This window comes from Thermobia domestica, chromosome 8 (genome assembly GCF_964235325.1).
Source record: "Thermobia domestica chromosome 8, izTheDome1.hap1.1, whole genome shotgun sequence".
Lineage (NCBI taxonomy): Eukaryota > Metazoa > Arthropoda > Insecta > Zygentoma > Lepismatidae > Thermobia > Thermobia domestica.
This window is the reverse complement of record NC_137461.1, coordinates 49,965,530-49,985,536: the sequence shown is the minus strand read 5'-3', so window position 1 is coordinate 49,985,536 and position 20,007 is coordinate 49,965,530. Positions and strand designations below refer to the sequence as shown.

The window sequence follows — 20,007 nt, the reverse complement described above, 5'->3', positions numbered from 1 at the left end:
TACAATTATATACAATGGAAATGATGATGCATCACAACATCACGCGATACTTAGCCACATTAAGCGACATACTGGGTACCGGCCAAGCTGAACATTTCTGTATGTGTGCCAAGATCACTAGTATAAACCTTTGTTAATCAAATGTAATTTTCGAGCAAAAAATTAATCTCGTTTTGCAAATGCCGCACTTTCCATGCTTATATACCCTGTCTTGTTCCTTTGGTATTTAAAGAAATAACCTCTCGCAATTTGTGAATATTTCACCAGGCCATCGTATATATATATATATATATATATATATATATATATATATATATATATATATATATATATATATATATATATATATATATATATGCCTTGTTTATAATTGTATCATTGTTTTAAAAAACGACATATGTCAAGTTTTGTCAGACACGAAATTGACGACAATATGTTGTTTGCTATGAGTAGATATACATTTTGTGAGATATCTGCGCCAGTCAATCTGTTGCCTACACGCGGTATATTATAAATAAATAGACGTTTTGGAGAAACTTTAGTGTGTAGTTACAACGATAATCTAATAGTTTGTATGTAATTTCTACGTATTGTTTCTATTTAAGGACAAAAGTGATATTCAAAAAGCACAAGCTATTAAGAAGAAGGAGAAAATATATAAAGAAATAATTTAAATATTTGAATTATATTGACATATTTCTTGGTTTCGTTGCTATGATAAATTGCTTATCTGGTTGTTAAGATAACTAAGAAAAAATATAACGAACGACCATGTTGTTAGAATAGAATGTATATTATTTCAATATGTGAAATTTGTCCTGCTTGCAACGCATATGTTGATAATAAAGGATTACATGGCCTTTCATGTAAAAAAAAGTGCGGGAAGACAATCTCGACATCATATTGTAAACGACATTATTTGTAGAGCCCTCGTTTCAGCGGGAGTTCCTTCAATAAAAGAACCAAATGGTTGTTGCCGCTCTGATGGTAAAAGGCCTGATGGCATGAGCTTGGTACCGTGGAAAAATGGAAAAGCACTAGTCTGGGATTTCACATGTTCCGATACGTTTGCTCCTTCCAACTTACCCCATTCTTCAATTCAGGCAGGTCTCGTCGCCGCTCACAGAGAATCAGACAAAAGACTAAAATACTCAAACCTATTGGACAAATATTGGTTTGTAACAGTAGCAATAGAAACCAGTGGGTCTTGGGGTCACGAAGGATTTAATTTAATTAATGAAGTTGGTCACATCATCACGGATTACATTTTACTAGGTAATAAAAGATAAAAATATATCGTAGAACTAAAATGAATACCAGCATAGGAGTTGAAGATGCCAATATTATAGCAATTGAGATTTCAATGGATGTGATTAATATTTTACCACAGCTGATGAATTCCATAACAGAGGAGATGGATTACAGATCGAAGAAGCAACACAAAATTTGGATTCCAGACTAGAACAAGTAACCCAAAAAATAAGACAGCAGATGAATTCTAAATTGGAACAAGTAAAACTACAAATAAGACAGCAGATGGATTCCAAATTGGATTCCAGATTGGAACAAGTGACACAACAAACAGGACAGCAGATGGATTATAAATTGGAGCAAGTAACGCAGTAAATTAATACCAAACTGGAAATAACCGACAATAGGATAGATCAAATTATCCATGGCTTTGAAGTGATGAGAAGTAATGTTGATGTAGTAGACCGCAAGTCAATGAATTTAAAAAACAAATTCGGAGACTGTAAGGGAAGTACAGACCATCAAAGAGAAAATCCGTACAGCTGTAATTTTCATCCTGCCCTCAACGTAGTGTATGAGGAACATAGGAGAACTGAATCAAGGCATTGTAAAGAAGACAGCAACTCATCAGAAGCTTATTCTGAAAGAGAGGAAACCATCTCTATTATCCAGGACGACGAAAGAAGACTACGTCGAAGGAACCATACATACGTAAAACCTAGACGTGTAAGGTATTTTAGTAGTAATAATATTCGCGTGAAATTTAGTGAAATAAGATCCTTAACTAAATTTAGAGGTAGATCTGAGGACATCCCAGCGAGTACCTTTCTAGAAAAAAATTGAAGAAGAATGTGAACTAATCGATACAGATAAGGCTACTTTCCTTAAAATCTTGCCGCATATTTTGTTAGCCCCTTGTTCGTTATGGTATAAAGCGATCAGAGGTAGTCTGCGTAATTATTCAGATTTTAAAAATGCGCTGTTAACAAATTTTGAGAACGATTTTATGTTAGCAGACCGGGATGCCTAGATTAGAAACCGACGTTTGGATCCTAAAGTTGACAAAATTCTTACAGATTTTGTAATTTCAGCATATAATGACTTGAAGCAGATCAATCCATATCAGCAGGAATCACGCATCACTGAATCAATAGGAATATTACTAGCCTTTAGGGACAGCAATTATTGATCTCTTGGCATCTTGGCAGTGTGTTAATTTTAATAACTTAATAATGATCTTGGTGTCATCTTTTATTTGAAACTCTCGTTCTCTGACCACATCTCCTCAATAGTTAAGAAATCAATGCGTATGCTGGGGCTTCTTTACCGATTCACTGAACTACGTACTGTGGCAACATTAACAACATTCTATAAAACTCTAATAGCACCTAAGATCGAATACTTCTCTCCCATATGGGCCATGGCCGCACCTACACATCTCTCTAGACTTGAGTCTGTTCTCAATTTCTTTATTGCAATAGTACGTTTTCGTGTTCCCGCACTTCGAATATTACCTAAGAAGGAACTTTTGCGATATCTTAATATCCAGACGCCGGAAGTACGCAGAAATAACTCTGATTTGAAGTTTCTTCATAAGATTGTAAATGGGAACCTAAGATCAGAAATCCTAATTTAACCACTATTCTTACATGTCCCTTCCCGCTAAACCCGGAATACCCACCTTTCCCATCTTGCACGCCCTAGGTTGATAATTATACAGAGGTCTCCTTTTCACCGAGTACCCAACTATTATAATAATCTAACAAGTGAGGTGGACATTTTGCGAGCTACCCGGGGTTTGAAAGAGCAATAAAACGCGTGCTGGCTAAATAATAGTACTTGTGCACTCTTTGTTAATACTATTGATGTTACTGTTCTTGTTTATTTTTTAATTCTTTTTCTTTTTTTTCTTTTTTCCCGCTTTTTGACATTTCCCTGTGTAAAATGGCACAATTATGCTGCATCTGGGAATTTGTTCAATAAATAAATAAATAAATAAATAAATGATAGTTCAAAATTATGCGAGTCAGTCTAGATTGCAAGTTTATACTAACAGAAATCAAGCTAATCATATTCCCGTGCGAAACATCAATATTAGAGAAGATTGCAATTATAATAGAAGAGGTAACGTTAAATTTTCTCGTAATGGTAATACGACCGAACCTACTTTTAAAAGAAACAGAAATAATAATCGTACCGCTTTTAGAAATAATGTAAATAGCGGACGTAATTACTCACGAACTCCCAGATATCGTAGTAATTGCAGGTGGAAGAAATAGAAAACAAAGAAGAGGTGAAGTAAATAACATACAGGACTGTACTCAAGATTGTGCCATTCAATGCAACTTAATCGAACCTTTTGAGAACATTACTTGAGCTAAAGTCATGGCGTCCGTTAAAGCATACCAAAAGTAAATGGATGCAACTAGTTAAAAAGTTAGTTCCTACAGAAGATTTATCTAAGATCAATATATATATAATATCAAAGTTTCAGATTAATTCTTAATGTAATAATTTCCTTCTTGTGTTATTATTGCTTGTGATATCAATTAGTTTTTGTTTTAGCCCACGCCACGTGAACTTTGTAGTGACCAAAGACCGTGTGCGTGGGTTTTCTCGGGGTTCTCCCGTTTCCTCACACTTTCTTCATTCCACCATTTCATTCATTACTCATCATCACCGTCTCCTTTAGCCTAACCGGCATAACCGTGGGACGTAAAACTCAAAGATTTCATTTCATTTTTAGTTTTTGTTTTGTTTCACTTTGAATATTATGATTTCATCGTGATTCTTACTTCTTCCACATTCTATACATTCACATATATGAATCAATATGAATGTTATCTACCAAAGCTATGCTAATTACACTAGTTAAAAAATTTAAACTTTTTGTTTGTTACATGAAAAAATCACCTGATCTTAAAGGAACTTTTTGCGTTGAATTCGAATATGCACTCGGTTTCTCTCCATCACGTACAGTTTGCCCGTAACAGAGATATTTTGGGAAATTCCCTCAAAAATTTCCCTTTTTCAGATATTTTATTCCCCTAGCTCCTGTCCCCTTACATATAGTAGAATAGGAATTATACCTAAGTATACCTTGATTTACATTTAATAAATCCTAAAAGTTTCGTAAAAATCGCTTTGTTCTTTCTAGAGAAATAAATATATCTGTATGTATACTGTGTGCACTGTTTATTGCACCTGATAGTAATGCTTTCAGATCTCCTGAGTTGGGGTAAAAACGATTTGCTTTATTACTACAAACACAGACATAAAAATTAAAATTTACAATAGTCAACAACACACTTTCCCCCCTCCCGGTATCGTTTCCCCCCGCGCATTTCTTTCTTGTGTTCTTGACACCTGGTGACGGAGTTTTGTACATTTTTATATTGACGTGTGGTTTAACACTACTTCACTTTCAAAGTTGTCTTTGCTGCTAAGAGTGCTTTCATGTTTGATCTTAACGGCATTATACCCAACTAAGACCAGAAGTTTAGTTTGTGATCAGTACAATGGAGTCAAGAGGACGGCGTTCGTGTGTTAACTCACCAAATAGTTTTTGTTATGTGTGTGGCCAGTTTGTAGTTAAAGGACAGTGTAGATCCATTACGCCATCGGTGAAACTAGCATATTATATATATTTCGGATGTCGTGTGGGAGATCAGGACAAAACTTGGGCACCCAACATAATTTGTGCGTCGTGCTACGTCACTTTACTTGCATGGGCCAAAGGGAAACGGAGGTTCATGAAATTTGCTGTACCAATGGTGTGGAGAGAACCCACCAACCATCTGGATGATTGTTATTTTTGTCTCACAGTAGTTAAGGGACATTCTAAAAAAAGCAAATACACAATAAATTATCCCAACGTTAAATCCGCAATTAGACCTATTCCGCACGGGGATAAACTTCCACTTCCCGAGCCCCCTACCAACTGGGAAGAGATATGGCCAAAAGACTCTGATAATGATCATGACCTTGATGAACCATCGAAATCAAGATGTACATCCAAGGATCCAACGTTCATCCCTGACTGTGTTCGCGAGCCACATTTCATCCGGCAATGTGAACTTAATGATCTAGTCCGTTATTTGCACCTGACAAAACAAGAGGCGGAACTTTTGGGATCAAGGCTCCAGCAGTGGAACTTATTGGATGCATAAACGAACATATCAGTGTACAGGAAAAGGCATGTTCAATTTTCAAGCTATTTCTCAATGCAAGATAATGTGTGCGTATGTACGGATATAAATGGGTTGATGGCGGAGCTAGGAATTCCTTACGTTCCAGAAGAATGGAGGTTATTTATCGGCGCGTCAAAGGTCAGCCTTAAAGCTGTCCTTTTACATAATGGAAATAAAAAACCTTCTATACCACTTGCGCACTCAGTGAAGATTAAGGAATCCTATGACACCATGTCAACTTTGCTAAATCTTATAAATTACAAGGACCATTGTTGGCAAATATGTTGTGATCTCAAGGTAGTTGGTATTTTATTAGAACTGCAGTGCGGTTACACGAAGTACCAATGCTTTTTATGTTTATGGGATAGCCGAGCTGATGACAAACATGCGAAGTGAAGGAATGGGAACCTAGAGTGAATTACGTACCTGGAGAATGCAACGTCAAATACGCTACTTTGGTAGATCCTAATAAGATATTACTACCGCCACTTCATATCAAGTCAGGACTTATGAAAAACTTTGTCAAAGCCATGGACACATCTGGTGAAGGTTTCAAGTATTTGCGAGATAAGTTCCCTAACCTGAGTGATGCTAAGATTTCAGTGGGAGTGTTTATTGGTCCCCAAACTAGGAAATTAATGCTTGATGATAGCTTTGACAGCAAGTTAAACAGTGCTGAGCTAGCTGCCTGGACAGCATTTAAGTGTGTTGTGCGCAACTTTCTGGGCAATAACAAAGCTGAGAGTTACACAGAAATCGTGCAGGACATGATACAGAAATACAAAGAGTTGGGTTGTAGGATGTCTTTAAAAATCCACTTTTTGCACTCCCACTTCAGCTTCTTTCCTGCTAACCTAGGTGCTCTCAGCGACGAACAGGGGGAAAGATTCCACCAAGATATAATGGCAATGGAGAAAAGGTACCAGGGACGATGGGATCATTCAATGATGGGGGACTATTGTTGGGGTCTTGTTAGAGAATGCAACATTTCTTACAAAAGAAGGAAGTAGTGTACGTTTTTGTAACCCAATGGAAGTTTCATATATTGTGATAGTTTTGATTGTCTTTTCATGACCTTTTGGTACATTTGTATTATTGTTTATTGTAAATTGTCACACTTGTAAATTATATTGTATTATATTTTATATATGTGTTTGTGGTAATAAAGCAAAACGTTTTACCTCAACTTAAGAGATCTGAAAGCATTACTATAAGGTGCAATAAACAGTACATACACTATACATACAAACATATTTATTTCTCTAGAAAGAATAAAGCGATCATTACGAAACTTGGAGGGTTTGTTAAATATGAATCAAAGTATACTTAGGTATAATTTCTATGTTAGTATATGCAAGGGGACAAGATCTTGGGGTGTAAAATAAACGAAAAGGGAAATTTTTGAGGGATTTTCCCGAAAATCCCTCTGTTACGGGAAAATCGTACGTGATGGAGAAAAACCGAGTGCATATTCGAATTCAGCGCAAAAAGTTCCTTTAAGAACAGATATTTCATTTTATGTAACAAAACCTTTGTTAACTAGTATTATGCACCAATAAATGAATTAGGTCATGTTGTATTTTAATTTACACTAACTTTATTCTTATCAAGCATAAATGGTTTTGGATTAAAGAAACACTTTTGGACCTAAATAATCAAACAACTTATATTTTGAATTTTTCTTTCTCATCGATAATTTTATAAAATTAAAATAAAATTAATTATTGAATAAATATAGGAATGATATTGAGATAAGATGAAAATAGTATATTATTTCACGAATTGTAATTCTTATATATAAAAAGAATATTCAAAAAAATAAGGTAACTATGTATATGAACTGTATAACGCTCCAGGATTCTTTCTTTAATTGTAACCAATTTAAAGAGTCCTAGAGTTCGGGAGCCATTATATACAACGACAATGTAATATTTTGTATGAAATTTCTAAGTTTTGTTTTTATTTACGGACAAAAGTGATATTCAAAAGGCACAAGCAATTAAGAAGAAGAAGAATATATATATAAAGAAATGATTTAAATATTTGTATTGACATATTTCTTGTTTTCGTTGCTATGACAACTTGTTTATCCCGTTGTTAAGGTAACTAAGGAAAGATATAACGAACAACCATCATGTTAGAATAGATTGTATATTATTTCAATGTGTCTAATTAGATATATATGTCGAAATATATATTCAAAAGTGCATAATTGTGTTGTGTGATTCATGGTAATTTTCTGTATTCTATAAAGATTCAAAATATATTTGGAATATGGGAATCTAACGAAACAAATAACGTTACAAAGTAGAGTTTTTCTAATTTCTCTCAAAACGTCGTTTTTCTAACATGTCACTTTAGAAAAATATCAGTTGTATTATCGACCAATATCTTAATTTTATCCCTCTAGCTGTATAAGGCTTTTCCAAAATCCTTTTTCCTTTCATAATGAATTGAAATAAGGAAATTTTAAAGCTAGCCAGCGGTAGAAAATTCAAATACAGACACATACTTGTCATTCGTTCGTAAGACAAATAGCTTATGGTGTTATACTATTATCTGCAATGGGAAAGAGAAAGGAAAATCTCTGTGTGTGATAGAAATACCGCTAAATTTCTTTGTGGAAAACCTGTCATGATTACAAGTAATGCAAGCATCAATGTTAGTGGAAATCAAACAAAAATAGATACAATACATAATAGTTTATGTTTATCGTATTTAGTACCTAAATAAATGACAGAGTAATAAAACTATCAAATGCATCCTGTTTCAAACAATTTACATGGTTTTAAACGCCATAAAAGTAGTTTCGTTCTTGAAATCATCCCACGAAAAATAACTGTATTCTGTAGCTCGATGTGCAGTAATCTATCTACTTGTAGCACATGATTTATTTTTAGAATAGTTTAAAATTAAAGAAAGTTATCATTTAAAAGTTAATCTTAGTTTCGGTTCTAGCTGATACCCTTACGATGTACTTTACCTTGACAGGAGTAAACGTGAGTATCAGCTTGATATTAATATGCAGCGTACTACAACGTTTCAATTTTGTATTTGGAACATAATGATTTTCCATTCCGATTTTCTGGATGAGTTGTTATGTTCCCGAATATAATTTTATTCACATTAATGAGTTCTGTCGTTTGCATGTGTCTTATCTTTCTACATGTTTTCCATTTTATACATTTTGCGAATCGGACATATTTTGTAAGGACCTGTTCTTACATCTAAACATCTAATTTTAAGAATTATTAATAGTGTTTTGTACATTGAAAGGGTATTGTAGTGATCGTTAATATTTATAAAATTATCATACGTAGTGAGTTTTGTGGTATGTGCTTTAATTATCACATTGCGCTTTATCTATTTTACAACTGCGGTAAGTAATTTTTGTCATTTATACTGAAACATATAAATTATACATATTGTTTTCCTTTCTTACGTACTAAAGCAATATCAACTCCCGCATAAACTTTCATTCATGCACAATATGCTGTCTTTTACTGTATGTAATTTTCACAATTTGTCGTAAGCAATGTATTGTAAGAAGTTGTTTTGATTGTATGTATATGTTTTGGTTATATCTTTTTCGTTTATTTACTTCCTTAAGGGAATCAAATCCAACGTTAAAAAAGGTAAGAAAAAGAGGCCCAATGTTTATGCGGTAGTCTTGAATGCTTGTACAAACTAACACTGTTTTGTTTTTTGTTTTTTTTTGCATTATAAGAGCCATTTAAAACATCTAGACATCAATCTGGAATTCTCTAAAGGGAGCATCAGATCGGGATTTCAAAATATTACATATGTCAAAAATGAACATTTGTGAAGATAGTCCGCCGCTTATAGTGAAATTTCGTCAAGTTTTATTAATCGTCATTGCTGCTTCGTCCCATACAAATTTTCGTTAATACTTCAAAACTTTATGAACAATATTAAAATCAAACTGGGTCCGGCCAACTTCACGCGGCCCGCTACTTGTTGCCAAACTTCAGCAAATTTACTTCTTTTTTTCGCACTGTTTTCTGTTATAAAAATTCCTTATTGTAAATTAGTTTCATGAATTGAAGCATGTAACATTCAACTTAAAGCAGCCCTACATTTGTCACCAAATTTCACAAAATTTGCTGCACTGTTAGTGTCGTTTCCTGCCGTAAACATCCCGTTAGTGTTGCTAAACTTAAAAAATACAACAATTTCGAAATAATGTCAGTGTGAAGTTGACTGTGATTTGAGCCAAACATTCGCAAATGTTCTACAGTTAGTGGTGATTTTTGAAGTAACATTTTCGTTAGTGCTGCTCAAGTTCATGAATTAAAGAAACATCAATATGGATCCGCCCAACTTCATGTTGCCCGCCACTAGTAGTCAAACTTTACGAAATTTGATAAATTCCTGTCGATGTCTTCTGGCATAAAAGTATTAATTAATAATACTCATCTTTATAAATTAGACCAACTTCGAAATTGATCAGAACAACTTCACGAGTCCCACTATTTGTCTATAAAATTGACGAAAAGTGTTTTATCTTCAGTGGTACGATATAGCTGTATCTGTTGATTTTCGTTAGTACTGCTAAACTTAAAGAATTGGAGGAACATACAAATGGCCTTAACGTGACGTTCGCCCACTATGTGTATCAAACTGTCACCAAATTTGGTTCAATTTTTGTGCTATTTTACTACAGTTTGCTGCAGAAAAAATATTGTTAGTGCCGATAAACTTCAAGAATTAGAACAAAATCAAGAATTAGACAGTGTGACGTTGGGCCGATACTTGCTGTAACACTTTACCGAATTTACTACGTAGCTACTGTTATTTTCTCTGAGGTAAAAGATTTCTGCTAAAGTTAAGATTTAAAGTAACTTTGAAATGGCGACGAAATAAAGATAACCCACTATATGTTATCAGAATTTACCAAAGGTGATTGTTAAGTCTTATATTATGTAGTAATATTTTCTAAGAACTGGAAACACTGTTTTACGAAATTTAGATTTCATCTGTTATTAGTCCAGGAGCATATGTCAATATTTCCTAGTCCGTGGGATTTTGAATGAAGGGATGTTGCGGGTAGGTTGAATATCTTCATTATTAGGTACCTAATCATGTGGTACCAGGTGGCAAGCCGAAAACCGTGGCAGGGGACCGGGAGGGGGGAAACAAAATGGCCGCCAGTGACAGTTGTCTCTCTGGCTTTAAAGTGCCATAACTTCTACAACTTTTATACTAAAACCTTGAAAGTTGTGCAAATAGGTAAATAACACATCAACCATTCCATTTTAGAACAATTTGGTGCAATAGCGACGCCATATTTTAAATATGGCGCCGTTAAATCCCAAAATTCGGTATTAGTTATTTCTTTTCTTTATACTCAAACGGAAATAACTCGTAAATTGCCACAGATAGGCGAAATCACCTTGAAATAAATATTGTGGGTTTGTGTAAGGGCTTTCCAACGAGGTATATGTCATTTCTGTATCTTTAAAACTAACGGAGCTAGACTAGTTTATGTTACAGTATGGGTATGCATTATAGCTTTTAATGTAGGATTAGTAAAATTAGGCGAAACCTGCATTTGAAAGTTCGTGAGTTTTGTGTGAAGGATCTTTACGGGTTGAGGGAATGCCTTCACTAGAAGGTATCTAATCATGTGGTACCAGATGGCAAGCCGAAAACCGTGGCAGAGGACCGGGAGGGGAGAAACAATATGGCCGCCGGTGAAATTCGTCTCTCTGGTTTCAGAGTGCTATAACTTCTACAAATTATATATTAAAATTTTCGTGATTGTGCAAATATGTAAATAATACATTATAAATTTTATTTTAGAACAATTTGGTGCCATAGCGACTCCATATTTTAAATATGGCGTGCTTCAGTATCAAAATTAGATTATTATTATTTATCCATTTCTTTATGTTCAAAGATAAACAACTTGTAAACCGCCACAGGTAGCCGGAATGGAGATGAAATGAACTTGTAGGCCAGATCGGTGGCTTTAAAATGAGAGGTTGATGTCGTATCTTTAAAACTAACACAAAATAACTAGTTAATGTAATGGTAGGTGTCAGAATTTGTGGGTTTTAATAGCGAAAGCACAACACAAACATAAACTGAAAAGAAATGCAACATAATTAACCTTGGCTTTACGTACCTATATCTAATATCTTTAATATGATGCTCTGTGATACAATTAGTTTAGAAATATATCCTTGAATTACACAGTTTTGTATGTAAAAGAGTTACACCTACAGAAAATATATTTTCTTGTGAGGATTTTTATGTAACTAATAAGTATATACTATTGTTTATAATATAGATTGATTTACTTCATTTAAATCAACCTTGGGGGTTGATTTACTTCATTTATCTATTATTTAAAGAGCCCACTTTCTATCTGACCCAATTGGTCACTATAAAAAAAACACTCAGTTCGTTAGTGGGTTTTTACTACTTGGTTTCTCACCTTAGCATTCCTTACACTGTATTTCTAAGTTTTCTCCCCTAAGATGTCACACTTATGGGTTCTCACCTGAGCATTCCTTACACTATACTTTTAAGGTTTCTCTCTCATGATGTCACACCGATAGTTATTCACCTGAGCATTCCTTATATGCTATTTCTAAGGTTTCTCCCTTACGATGTAACACGTATGGTTTCTCACTAGTCATCGAGAGTCTCATCACTATCATCTGAATCTTCTCATCGTAAGTTACGGTTTACACACTCATCTTCATCTCCTCCACAAAGACACAGTTCCGTACATCGCATGGTCCGAGATCGGCATTTGCATGCCAAAGAACATTTACTTATTGTGCAACCTCAGCGAATCAACTGCAATACTGTCTCTGGAGCGCAAGGTAGTCTGCACATCACAGGAACAATATTATTTTCGTCACTGGTTTCTTCTTCCCATCCACAATCTAGTGGACTTGGCAGATTTGGATGTGATTTTCCGGCACTTTTCCACAATAGTACTTGGAAGTTTACCCTTTTAAAGGTGTAAGAGCGTACCAAAATATGTAATCTCAAGCATCACGCGTTATTCCATAGTGATTTTAAGGAATCACAGCCTAATCATGCTGCAAGTGTTGAAAATGATTCTGTTACGGAACCTGTAGGGGAAAAGTCGATGTCTCAAGAGCAGGAAGTTGTTAATACTAGTACTTATTGCTCTGTGAAGCCTAAAAGTAATGTGCGTGTTTTACTTTCAACTGCAGTTGTTCAAGTTAAAGATTGCAATGGTAAATTACATATGGTTAGGGCTTTGCTTGATAGTTGTTCCCAATCTCATTTTTCAACAGAATCACTCATTCAAAGGTTAAAATTAAAGAAATATCCTATCAACGTTCCTGTACAAGGTATTAATAATGTAAGTTGCAACGTTAAATACGGAAGTAAGTTACAAGTATTCTCTGCTGTAAGTGATTTTAGTGTAGATGTTGAGTGTTTTGTATTGCCCAAAATAGCGGGAAATTTAACTGATGCTGATATTGACATTAAAGAATGGAACTTTCCACCGAATTTACAGTTAGCGGATCCTAATTTCAACAAGTCTGGTAAGATTGATTTGTTGTTAGGTGCTAGAATTTTCTTTAGTCTACTCAAAGCAGGACAACAGGTGCGTCCAGGAGCATTTCCAGTTCTCCAAAATACAGAGTTAGGATGGATAGTTTCAGGACAATATCAGATGCCAAAGCACAAATACTTCACGCCAGAACATAGAAAATTCTTTTTGCACAACAACGATGATTTACGCCATCAGCTGCAGAAGTTTTGGCAAATAGAAGATATTCAAGAAACTCCTCTATCCAAAGAAGAAAGGGAATGCGAAGAACATTTTATCGCAAACACTAGAAGACATTCAACAGGACGCTTTATAGTGAGACTGCCATTCAAACAAGAAGTGATCCAGTTAGGTGATTCTTATAAGACAGCTGCTCAGCGTTTACAACAATTAGAAAAAAGGTTAAATAGATGCCCCAAGTTACGCACAGATTATGTAGCATTCCTTGAAGAGTATGAAGCTTTGGAACATATGAAGGAAGTGGAAGGCAACTCTAATATTACTCAAATATATTACTTGCCTCATCATCCAGTTATTAAGGAAGCTAGTACTACTACGAAGACTAGAGTAGTATTTGATGCATCCGCATGCTCAACTAGTGGCATTTCACTCAACGATGTTCTCAAAGTTGGTCCAATTGTGCAAGACGAATTGCAGTCAATTATATTAAGATTTCGCACCTACCCTATAGCTTTTACTGCAGATATAGAGAAGATGTATCGACAGATTTTGATTGATGAGCGTGACTGTAAATTCCAGAAGATCTTGTGGAGAAGATCAGAAGAAGAACCCATTAAGGTATATGAATTAAAGACTGTCACATACGGAACAGCCTCAGCGCCTTTCCTTGCTACTCGGTGTCTCCAGCAATTAAGTGCAGAAGAAGCTTGTGAATATCCAAAGGCAGCACAAGTTCTCAAGAATGACTTCTGTATTGACGATTGTATTTCAGGGGCTGAAAGTGTGGAGGAAGCTTTAAAGATAAAGGACGAATTAATACAAATGCTACAAAAGGGTGGTTTTTTGCTAAGAAAGTGGTGTTCCAACACTACTGAGTTATTGGAATCCATCTCTGAAGAATTGAGAGAAACACAACTTCCATTACGCTTAGACGATAAGGGTCAAGTCAAAACATTAGGATTACTTTGGCATCCAGCAACTGATCAACTTCAAGTGATGAATGGATTCACTCTAAATCAAAGGTCGAATAATAATTTAACAAAACGCAAGATGTTGGGTATTATTGCTTCAATCTTTGATCCGTTGGGAATTGTTAGTCCAATAACAATCGTATGTAAGATAATTCTTCAAGATCTGTGGCAAGCAGGATTGGAGTGGGATGAAACACTTCCTAAAGAACTACAGCAAAGATGCAAGACAGTACTTGAATTCATTCCTTCATTATCAGATATCAGTGTAGACAGAATGGCTCTTCAGTTGGGTACCTTGATAGACATTCAAGTTCACACTTTCTCATACGCTTCAGAAAAGGCTTATGGGACATGTGTGTATTTAAGATCCGTCAGCAAGGATGGTCAAGTTACTTCGAAGTTATTATGTGCTAAGTCCAAAGTGGCGCCCATAAAGAAGATTTCCCTGCCTCGCTTAGAGTTATGTGCAGCAGTGTTATCAGCAAAACTTGTCAAGAAAGTAACTAAGGCATTAAAACAACGAATATCCCAGGTGTATATGTGGACAGATTCTATGGTGGTCTTAGCATGGTTAAGAGCAAGTCCAAATAGATTGAAAACATTTGTTGGCAATCGAGTTGCTGAGGTACAAGAAGTGGGAGGAGAATGGAGACACGTCGCTTCAAGTGACAATCCTGCAGATATTATATCAAGGGGAACAAGTCCTGACAAGTTAATACATAAAAATTTATGGTGGAACGGTCCTCAATGGTTACGGTGTTCTTCACATGATTGGCCTAAGACAGAGCCTGCCCCACTCAGAGAGATTCCTGAACAGAAGAAATTAAAATCAAGTTACTTAGTAACAACTCACGATAATAGTATGATCGAAAGATTCTCTACTTTTAACAAACTTCAGAGAGTCTTGGCTTATTGCATGCGGTTTTCCAAGAATGCTAAAGTAGAAGCATCAAGAAGAAATGTAGACGCTCTTACCTTGGAAGAAATTGAAGAAGTTTTAATCAATCTAATACGAGAAGTTCAAAAGTCAGTTTATGCTAAGGAAATGGCTGATCTTAAAGAAAGTGGAAGAGTTAGCAATAAGAGCAAACTCTTGTCTCTCAATCCTTTCATATGTGAGCAACAATTACTAAGAGTTGGTGGAAGATTAAAGATGTCTGAACTTGAATTTGACGCTAAACATCAAATTATTCTACCACCAGGTCATCACCTAACAAGTCTAATTATAGAACATGAACACTGGCGATTGCTACATTCTGGATGTCAGTAAATGCTAGCCTCACTAAGGCAAAGGTATTGGATACCTAATGGTAAAAATGCCATCAAGAAAGTAATTAGAAGGTGTCTTACATGTCAAAGATTAAAGGCGTCTGGACCAGAACAATTAATGGGACAACTACCAAAACATAGAGTAGAACTAACAAGACCTTTCACAAATTCTGGAATTGACTTTGCCGGTCCTATTTTCATCAAAGCTGGTACTAGAAAGTCAAAAACAAAGGTGAAGTGCTACATTGCAGTGTTTGTGTGTTTAGCAACAAAGGTTATCCATCTCGAAGTTGTGAGTGATCTTACTAGTCAGGCATTTTTAGCTGCTTTGAGAAGGTTCATATCTCGTCGAGGTAGATGCAAGCATATCTATAGCATTGGTGCCAACAAGGAACTTCAAGAAGTCGCAAAGTTGTTGCATACAGCTGACCATCAAGAAAGGATTAAGAATTTTGCAACTACTGAAGGAATCCAATGGCATTTTATTCCGCCATATTCGCCCAACTTCGGTGGTCTTTGGGAGGCTGCAGTTAAGTCCTTTAAATACCACTTAAGAAGAGTCATGGGAATGTCATATCTCACGTTTGAAGAATTAACAACATTAACCACACAAATAGAAGCTTGCTTAAATTCGAGACCTCTTGTAGCATTATCCAATGATCCTAATGATCCAGTAGCATTAACTCCTGGTCATTTTCTTATTGGCCAACCATTGACAGCACTACCAGAACGTGACTTACATCAGGAGAAGATTAGTTCAATTCAAAGATGGCAAAGGATCCAACAACAATTCCAACAGTTTTGGAGAAGATGGTATATGGAATATTTGTCACAATTACAAGGAAGAAATAAGTGGAAGAGAAGCTGTGCCAACATACAGCCAGGTCAATTGGTGGTTCTCAAAGAAGATAAGCTACCTCCTCTATCGTGGAAATTGGGAGCCATCACTGAAGTGCATTCTGGACCTGACGGTTTGGTTCGAGTGGCTACTGTTAAAACTTCCAATGGTTTATATAAACGCTCAATTAGAGGACTTTGTGTTTTACCAAATAATGATGAATCGTAATGTCATTCATGTTACAGTATATTTATTTCCTGTTTCAGTCTATTTTATTTGTTGTTACGTAAAGTTTCTTTTCTTTTCTTTTTTTTAAAAAAAGGTCACTAGCCCTTTTTTGGCGGGCGGCATGTTAAGTCTTATATTATGTAGTAATATTCTCTAAGAACTGGAAACAGTGTTTTTACGAAATTTAGATTTCATTTGTTATTCAAGATGGAAAGTGTTGAAGAGAGACGGTGCATAAGGCACGAGGCACGAACATTTCTTCCATAATTTTAAAGTTAAGTTTGTTATTTAAGTGCAATGAACACAGTGAAGTTATTATATGTACTTTGTGGTTTATTTTAAGTGTTAGTTAAAAACCAGCAATTAGTAAGGTATAATAAAAACTAAAAACAAGTATTGGAAGTTTCCATTGTTAGAAGACAGTCCATTACCAGTTAAGTAAATGGTGAACATTTAAGAACGTAAGCATAAACAGTGATCCATTCTTGTTTGCTGCCGTAAATTATTTTATTCATGCGATTAACTTCTTAACTGTCGAATTTATTTTAGAGAAACGTCCCGAAAAGGTTATATTTTTTATTTCATATTTTAAATATATCATAAATGCGTGCTAACACGATCTATTTTAAAAGTCAATAAACCAAAACAAAAGACGGTTAATTTGCTTGTTAGGATTTGCTGCCTGCACCCTTTCTTGTGACAACGAACCATTTCGCTTAAATACAGATTCGAACGGAAAAATATAGTTTCAACGTAATAACTCGGGATAATCCAGATTTACATATTACTCTTGAACGTAATAATTCGGGTAAAACCGTTAAGCGGTTAAACTTCAAGAATTCCATAACTTAAAAATAACACAGAGGCAAATTTAACATTTACTTATAGCCAAATTTCAGAAAAAATGTTCCATTGTTATTTTTATGTTCGTGAATAAGTCAGTTAAATTAAAGAATTAAAAAAGAAATACATAATTAAGGTGAGCCAATTTACGCAACTCGTCACTCATCGCCAGATGAAAAAAAATTTAATTTGACATTGGTTTAATGCTTGACATTTAGTACAATTAACGAAGCTTTTACTTTAGAGAACAGCACTCACATTTGGCGAAAAGTGGTGAGGTTTGTGAAGATGGCCGAACTGATTTTATATTTGCTCTAATTCAAGAAGTTCAGTAAACAAATGAAAATTTTGCGGCAGAGAACTGTGCTTACCACTCAGTAACCATGTAACAAATTTGATGAACTTTGGTGATAAAATGCGAGGTGTGTGAAGTTCGTGGAACCAATTTGAAGTTTCTTTAACACATGAAGATTAGAGTCACTAACAAACAATTAGGACAGAAAATAGCACTAATGTAGCGCGAACAATTGACCAAATTAAGTGATATATGACAAGTACCCGGCCAACTTCACCTCGAAGTCATTTTTATTATACTCTAATTCTCGAAGTTTACCACCACTAACGAAAACTTTTACGGCACTGAACAGCATTACCACTATAACTAATTTCCTGCATCTGACAAACTACTTGATGTCCGGATCAACTTTGAAGTTACTTTAACTCATTATGGTTAGAAGTATTAACAGAAGAAAAATGGCTGACAATAGAACTAACGTTAAAAAAATAGCACAACGGAGGGCAAATTTCATGAATATTGGCAATATGTGGCAAGCTGCGTGAAGTTGATTGAACTGGTTTTGAAGTTGTTTTAATTCATGTGAAATTTAGCAGCACTAATGACAATTTTATTGCAAAAGACTGTATTAACGTACCGCTAACCATGAGCCAAATTTAGTGAAGTTTGGCGACAAATGGTGTGTCAAATTCAGACTGAGCCAGAAGTACAAAATAATTGTACAAATCAGGAGCACTTCAGTCAAAATGACAGAGCTACTAATGAGCTAACATGTTCTCTAGAATGGTCCATATTCTACTTTGTATTAGATATTGTGTACTGTATATCCTTTTCGGCGTGGGAGACCCGGGTTCGAATCCCGGAGGGAGCTAGTGTGGTTCGGATTTCACGTTAATCAGTAAATTCACGTATCATATACCCTCGGTGCTAAACTCAAAATCAACTCAATTCAACTGTATAATCTTTCTATTGATTGATGAAATCTTTGATTGATGAATAATCAATAACCTAATGATCCTCTTGGGCTTAATGAAGTGCTTCTACTGATTAACTGGGGCCGCGGTGGCTCAGTGGTAGAGCGTTCACCTCCGGTGCTAGGGGTCTCAGGTTCAAACCCTGCTCCCGCCAAGTGAACTTTGTGGTGGACAAACACCGTGTGCGTGGGTTTTCTCGGGATTCTCCCGTTTCTCCCAATTTCTTCATTCCCCCATTTCATTCATCTCTCATCATCACCGTCTCCTTTAGCCTAACCGGCATAAGCGTGGGACGTAAAACTAAAAAAATTCATTTTCATTTCATTCTTCTGATTAACTGTGTAGTATGTGTGATATTTAGTTGGGTCTCCTTCTCCCGATGGATTTATTGCACCCGATATTAACTATATTACCAGTAAAGAATGTATACTGTAAAAATGAGGTGTTGAAACAACACAAAATGACTTCCACTTTAGCGTGTTACTTGTGAGTTAATTCAGCACCAAGCACGTCGCCTTTTGAGCGTATAAGAAATAACTCCTTACTACCTGAGAGAATTTTCATTGGTATTTATCGTTTAATATAAGAAAAGCTGTGCGAAATATATTTGGCACTTATGCCAAGTAACGAAAAATGTTCTATGTTTCCTGCTATGGATCACAATAATATTGTTGTATACCTTTGAATCGTCTGGCAACAGTTACATAAGCAACAGTTCTGCCATCTTCTGTTCATACGTGCTAAGACACAGGGATAACAAATAAAGAAAATAAATGGAAGCACTGCTATTTGTGTAACTGTTGTCAGATAATTCATTGGTTTACAACAATATTATTGTGACCGATTACAGAAAACAGAATGTTATAAGTCACTTACCGTAAATGAGAAATGTATTTTGCAAAACTTTACTCATACCAAATAGTAAAAAGCGAAGCTAATACTCACAGCCAGTACGAAGTATTCTTGATATGTTCTGAAGGCGATGTGTTGGTGTTCATCCAGCCTCTCCCACCACCTCGTCTTTCACCCCGCTACGACAAAGCCGACTGGCCGCGTTACCGCACTTACCTCTCTTCTGCTCTTGCACCTTATCAAGCACCAACCACTTCAGATGAACTTAACGCTCAAGTTGATCATGTTACTTCTGCTCTCCAACAAGCCTCCGCCCTCTATATACCACAAACAGAATCCATACCATATCGTCCAAAACTACCACCGCATTATCTTCCTTTGATTCGTCAATCACGACAAGCTTATCGTGAATATCTCCATACACGAAACCCGGATGCACTTCATCATCACCATCAACTACAGAGAACTGTCCGAAATTACCTTCTAGCATATCGGCAAAGGCAGTGGGTGAAAACCTGCAATAATCTCGCCGACACAAGCCATCCAACCGTGTAT

At 35.6% G+C, this 20,007-nt stretch overlaps 2 protein-coding genes across 2 annotated transcripts; both read left to right on the top strand.

Moving 5' to 3' along the window:
* Positions 1 to 1,689: 1,689 nt before the first annotated feature.
* On the top strand, positions 1,690 to 15,423 carry LOC145692122 (uncharacterized). Its single transcript, XM_081767419.1, has 2 exons — positions 1,690 to 1,982; positions 12,489 to 15,423. The coding sequence occupies exons 1-2, from the start codon at positions 1,690 to 1,692 to the stop codon at positions 15,421 to 15,423; spliced, it is 3,228 nt and encodes a 1,075-aa protein (XP_081623545.1).
* On the top strand, positions 15,424 to 16,488 carry LOC145692121 (uncharacterized). Its single transcript, XM_081767418.1, has one exon. It carries the CDS (start codon positions 15,424 to 15,426, stop codon positions 16,486 to 16,488), a length of 1,065 nt encoding a protein of 354 aa, XP_081623544.1.
* The last annotated feature ends 3,519 nt before the right edge of the window (positions 16,489 to 20,007 follow it).